This window comes from Empidonax traillii, unplaced genomic scaffold (genome assembly GCF_003031625.1).
Source record: "Empidonax traillii isolate 1590-97213 ecotype Southwest subspecies unplaced genomic scaffold, ASM303162v1 scaffold5:size3517227, whole genome shotgun sequence".
NCBI lineage: Eukaryota > Metazoa > Chordata > Aves > Passeriformes > Tyrannidae > Empidonax > Empidonax traillii.
This window is the reverse complement of record NW_020955198.1, coordinates 2,290,383-2,296,382: the sequence shown is the minus strand read 5'-3', so window position 1 is coordinate 2,296,382 and position 6,000 is coordinate 2,290,383. Positions and strand designations below refer to the sequence as shown.

General features: G+C 46.5%; 1 protein-coding gene across 2 annotated transcripts in view; it reads left to right on the top strand.

Annotated features, from left to right (window-relative positions):
• Positions 1 to 1,793: 1,793 nt before the first annotated feature.
• The window catches only part of SMARCAL1 (SWI/SNF related, matrix associated, actin dependent regulator of chromatin, subfamily a like 1), a 37,460-nt gene continuing 33,253 nt past the window's right edge, over positions 1,794 to 6,000 (top strand). Inside the window, exons 1-3 of one of the 2 annotated variants that reach the window (XM_027879659.1) lie at positions 1,794 to 1,890; positions 2,538 to 3,501; positions 4,185 to 4,235. In XM_027879659.1, the coding sequence (XP_027735460.1) occupies positions 2,631 to 3,501; positions 4,185 to 4,235 (922 nt within the window). In that variant the 5' untranslated portion in view covers positions 1,794 to 1,890; positions 2,538 to 2,630. The remainder of the gene's footprint in view (positions 1,891 to 2,537; positions 3,502 to 4,184; positions 4,236 to 6,000) is intronic. The other variant, XM_027879669.1, reaches the window with a different exon arrangement.

Sequence of the window (6,000 nt, the reverse complement as noted above, 5' to 3'; positions counted from 1 at the left end):
ACTCTACTACTTTCCCAGGGTCTGGAGTAAGACTAATGGATCTGTAGTTTCCTGTGTTCTCCTTTGCTTGTAGATACCTCTGACATCTGCCCTCTTCCAAGCTCCAGGCACATCCCCTCATCTGTCTCGTCACTGGTGATGTCCCCCAGGGTCCAGTGTTGGGCTTTATTGATGATCTGGGGATCAAGCTGACCATTAGCAAATTCATGGACAACACCAAGTTGCGTCAGCGTGCCGCTCTGCTGGAGGGCAGGAAGGCTCTGCAGAGGAATCTGGACAGGCTGGATAGATGGGCTGAGCCCAACAGCATGAGGCTGAACAAGACCGACTTTGGCCACAATAACCCCCAGGCAGCACTGCAGGCTGGAGGAACAGGCTGGGACTGCTGGAAAGCAGCCTAGTGGAAAAGGACCTGTTGGTCCTTTTTCACCTGACAGCAGGTGAACATGAGCCAGTGTGTATGCCCACACAGCCAAGAGGGCCAGTAGCATCCTGGCCTTTATTAGGAATAGTGTGGCCAACAAGACTAGGGAAGTGATTGCCCCTTTTACTCACCATTGGTGAAGCCACACCTCAAGTTCTGTGTCCAGTTCTGGGCCCCTCAATTCAGGCAGAGCATTGAGGTGCTGGAGCATGTCCAGAGAAGACCAACAGAGCTGGTGAAGGGTCTGGAACACATTTCCTATGAGGAGCAGCGGAGGGAATTAGATGTGTTCAATCTGGAGAAAAGGAGGCTCAAGGATGACCTTATCACTCTCTACAACTACGTGAAAGGATGTTGTACCCAGGTGGGCTTCAGCCTCTTCTCTCAGGCAACTAGCAACAGGGCAAAAGAACAGAGTCTTAAGCTGTGCCACAAGACATTTAGATTGGACATAGGAAGAATTTATTTACAGAAAGGGTGATTGAATATTGGAATGGACTGTCAAGGGAGGTGGCGGAGTCACCGTCCCTGGAAGTGTTTAAGAAAAGACTGGATGTGGCACATGGTGCCACGGTCTAGTTGACACGGTGGTGTTTGGTCAGAGGTTGGACTTGATGATCCCTGAGATGTTTCCCAACCTAACTGATTCTGTGATCACCACTGTTCAAAAATGTCAGAGGGTGGCCTTGCACAAATGTCAGCTGCTGCTCCTAACACACAGGGGTGGACTCCCTCCTCAGTGCTGACAAACGCTGTCACATACCCTTCTCACACATCACCTCCAGGTTTTACTCCCCACTCAGTCTCCAGCTGAGAGCCACACACGCTGGAGTGCCAGACCCACACAGCAGGGGCAGCCAGCGAGGGTGCCCTGCCCCGCCCGTGCAGCACCAGGTGCTGGCTGGGGCAACCCCCAGCCTGGGGCCAGCAGCAGAGTCCCCGCACCCCGTACATGGCCCTGAACCGAAGAGAGGCAAGTGGGTGGCGGGGGCGGCCCCCGGACCCCCGCCTGCTCCGGCGGCACTGCCGCACCGCCCCCGATATGGCGCAGTGAGCACAAGACTACATTTCCCAGCTCCCCGCGCGTTCCGCGCGCCGCTTCTATCTCCCGTCGTGCCGCGCGCTGTCAGTTGCTCGGTGCCGCCGGGCGGTGCGCGGGGGCTGCTGGGAGCTGTAGTCCCTTTGCGGGTCCCCGCGCTTCGCCCGCCTGCGGGTGAGCGGGGGGCGGCGGAGCCCTCGGGGCCGGGCGGGGATCGCGGCGCGGCCCCCGCTCCTGGGGCCGGGCGGCAGTGCCGGGACCCCGCGGGTGCGGCGGGGGGGTCCCTGGCGGCGGGGATGGGGGGCGCAACGGGGCGCGGAGCGGGGCGCGGGCCGGGACCTTCGTGGAGTTTGGGACGGGAGCCTGCCCGGCGCGTGGGAGGGGGCGGGCAGGGAGCGACCTCCCCTCTCCAAGGGTGGTGAGGAATGTACGGGAATGGAGGGCTGGAGGGCATGAAGCGGGGAGGAGATGGAGCGAGGCCGGCTCCTAGGAGATGTGGCGGGAGCCGCGTATTCACTTCTATCCATGACCTGCGGGCCGACTTTTCTCAAGGCAGGAGCCGACTGCCCTTTGGGGTTCAGTATGTGTCTGCCGTGCTCTTTTAGGTACCAAAGAGCCGAAGGTGAACAGGGAGGATGGCCATCTTTTCATCTTTGCTGATGGGTACCCGAAATAGAACACACTTCCACAAACACTGCAGAGATGTATTGCTTTGCCTGCGTTTGCCTTTGCAGAGCTGGCTCTGCAGTGCAGAGTGTCCCTGTGCTTTGCTGTTTCATCAGTTCTGCTGGGATTTGCAGAGAAGAGTGCTTAGAACTGTAGTGGGATAGGGGTTTCCTCCTTTTTCTGTATGTTTTATCTACGTGGGACTGGCGTGCAAAGCCCTATCAATGGTTGTCACCATCTACTTGCTCATAATGGCTCAGGCTTGGTCTGACAGCTTTTTGTGTAGGATCAGATACAGTAATGCTCAATCACTAATAATACTGAGTTATCAATACAATAATCATTTGAGGGAACTGAGTTGAAACATCCTGTCTCTATTTGTTGGTGTTCTTTTTTTTTTTTTTTTAGTAGACTGGCCTCTGTTCCTGTAAAGAAGTAGGCGCCTCTGTGATTAATTCCTGATGTGGTGTTGGTGCAGATTTATTATTTGAATTGTTGAAGATGTCATCAGGCCTTACAGAGGAGCAAAAGAGGAGAATTGAAGAGAACCGGCAGATAGCTTTGGCTCGGAGAGCAGAGAGGCTGGCAGTCCAGAGAGCTGGGCAGGTGGGGATTGCTGCACCTCAGGTGAAAGAACAGAGTCCAGGCAATCAGGGCAACTCGAAGGAAGAAGACAACCATGCCAGGTTCACCAGCCAGCACCGACAAAATCCAAATAATCCTGTGGAGCAGAAGAGCTATCTTCAGAAAGGTTATAACCATTACACTGCAAACCAACAGATGGCTGGTTCACAAAGGGAGCAGCAAAAGAATTGTTCAGAGGATTCGGAACAAGCAAGTGGCCTTAAGCATTTCCCTACAACGATCTCAAATTCTCTGAGTTATTCCCATAAACATAACTTGGATGCTGGTGGTCAGGAACACGGACAACAAGCTTTAATTAATCTTGGAACCTTCCAGCAGTCCAAATGCTACCCAGCTTTTGAAAACTCCACAGAACCATCTCATCCTAGATTAACTGATAACGGACACCCCGACGGTAGTAAAAATTTACAAAGTCTGAACAAATCTGCCGTAAAATATGTTTTACCATCAAGCAGTGCCACCCCAAGTGATTCAGAAATGCTGATAAACACAAGCAAACTGACAGAAAGAAAAGGGGAAGGTTTTGTGTCTCAGGCCAGTGGTAGGATGCAGAAGCTGACCAGTTCTGCTGGTGTGGGCTCCACCTTTGAAGCTGCCTGTGGCAAGAAAGCAAATAATGTTACAAAAGGAAAATGTGTGAAATATGGGGAAGACCGATTCCAGGTCGAAATAGGGTATAATGCTGAACTTATTGCTGTGTTTAAGAAGGTACCAAGCAAAGCCTATGGTAAGAATTGATTGATTGTTATCTCTGTGTTACACTGGATTGAAGTTTTGGCATCTGCTTGCAATTTGTAGTTGCTGTATGCACTTACCAGTGCGGCTCTTGCTGGGCTGCAATAGGTGGTATTAATGGGGCATAAAAAAGGTAAAAACAGATGAAATGGGATAGAAATCCTGGGTATAAATAGCTTGAGCTTGGATTTAGAAAAGAAATCAGAAGCCTTGCTTTATGAACAGTGCTCTGAGAAATTTAGTGGCAGCAGCTGGTCAGAGTCTTTAGGGAGTGAAGGAAGAGAAGTCATTCATAAATTGATATGGGAAAATGGGTCACTTCTGCTGTAGTTCAGAGTTGATAAGCTGATTCTGTTAACTGGGTTACTGAGAGCAGTGGAATCTCCACCTTTTGGCTTGCTTCTGATCTTTTGCCCTGCGTTTATTTGTTACATTCTACTTTTGTTTCCCCCATGCGTTGCTGATCCCTGTGAATGGCTGCTGCATTTTTCATGTTTTGATATTTATATGCCCTATGGCTTTTTTTGGTGTCCTACAGCTACAAACGTGGGTATAACTTTTTCAGATGTGTGGCAAAAAGTTTGCATGAGCAGATTTAATTCTCTTACTTCACATGAACATTGCACACCGCCACTTTTTTCTACCCCAAATGATTCATATTCTGCCCTGTTTTAGATCCTGCTATGAAAAAATGGAATTTCAGCTTGAGAGATTACAGCAGTCTCAGTAAGTAAATTGGTTGTTTAATGGTAAAAAAGGATGGAAATCTTGACACACTCCCCCCCCCTTCCCCTGCCTTCCATAGTTATTATTCAGCTTTGTTATTGTCTCAGATAATAAAAGTAGTGCTACTCAAAGGTAATGCCTATCTTTCAGGCATCTAGCTCGTAGCATTTTTCTGACACTTTGTAGTTGATTAGAAATAATTTTATTTTTCATGTAATCTAAATACCAAGCACAGGTTAAACTTCTTCTGCCATTGCTGAATTCTTCAGCAGCCAAGAAGATCGTAGGAAAATTATCTGCTGTGCTGGTACTTCATTTGAATTTGTATTGAGAATTGAGTGCGTTCTAGTGGCTAATGCTTAATTTCTGCATCCATTCATGTATTTTCTTTTTAAATAGCTCTTTTGGAAACATTTTTCCTGTTAGTTTTGTGTGTCATAAAAGGATAAAGGGTAACTCTCCAGAGCTTTGAGTGAGACTGAAAATGGATTTGCCTTTTTTTGGGCATAACAAGGATGGCTTTATCTTTTTTTCCCCTCTCCTGTCATTTTGTTCTGGAAAGATTGAGAGATGATAGAGGCAAACACTTCAGGTAAGCTTTTCAAAAGCACACTGTATTGAAGTGAGTGATAAATCACTATTGATTTCAGTGGGAACAGAATTAGGCCTGTGTTGAGCACTTTGAAAAACCACAGTTGAGTGCTGGTATTTTAGCTTCCCATGTGGGTTGCCACACATTTATAATTTAAATGCTGCTGGTTTGCTTGAAGTGTATCAAGTACAGATGAGAGCAAAGTCTGCACCAAGGAGCTTGCAAATGAAGAGGATGGTTTTTAGAAATCAGGCATTTTTCTTTAAAGCTATCAAATATATAAGTACTCTGTGGAAAGTTCCTGTTTACAAGTGAAGACAATATGTGATCAATCTTGGGCAATGAAATTGTGGAAAAATAGCTTGAGAAAAGGGAACTGAATTAAAAGGACCTTGAAGTCATGACAGTGTAAAACAATTATTTTAGAAGTTCCCACTGTTAATTTAGATGTTCTGAATAATGTGGTCTTGTATCACCTTTCTTTCTTTGTGCTATAAATTAAACACGCACTCAAGCCTAGAAACTCAAGCCTAGTTGAAATAAGAATAAAATATGTTTTTTTCCCTCCCAGTTTCTTTCAGTATTATTTGCAGAGATGAGATCTAACAGTAGCATCGGAAATGTTTTGCTTGTGCATCTGGGGGAGAAAGTCTAAATTGGTGGTTTCCTATTCTTCTACTTCAAGAATTACTTTCACAGGATGCTCTTAAACTTTTTATTTGGAGTAGAAATCTCAAATACTTGGATTTATTTTGGAAGTAATTTATCTTAAAATAAGATTGGATTAAACACAAATGGTATATTTATTAACTGTTTAGGAAGAAACTGTCTGAATTTCTTTCTCCCTTTTCAGATCTTGACCACTGAACTTAAATTTTGTACACTTTGTTGCATATCAGTTAGCCGGATACAGTAGAATAAAGAGTGATGAACTTAAGTTGTAATAAAAGAGATTTAGGAACCTGGACTAGTTTCCTTCCTGCAGCACTGTGAATATGCAGCATTCATAGAATAGAATCATAGAATCAGCTGGGTTGTAAAAGACCTCTGGGATCATCAAGTCCAACCCTTGATCCACTACTACTATTACCTCCTAGATGAGATTGCCTATCAGGCATTGACATGAGGCCCAAGGGAGGTATTTTTAGGTCTTTCTCCTTTACTGTTTACAGA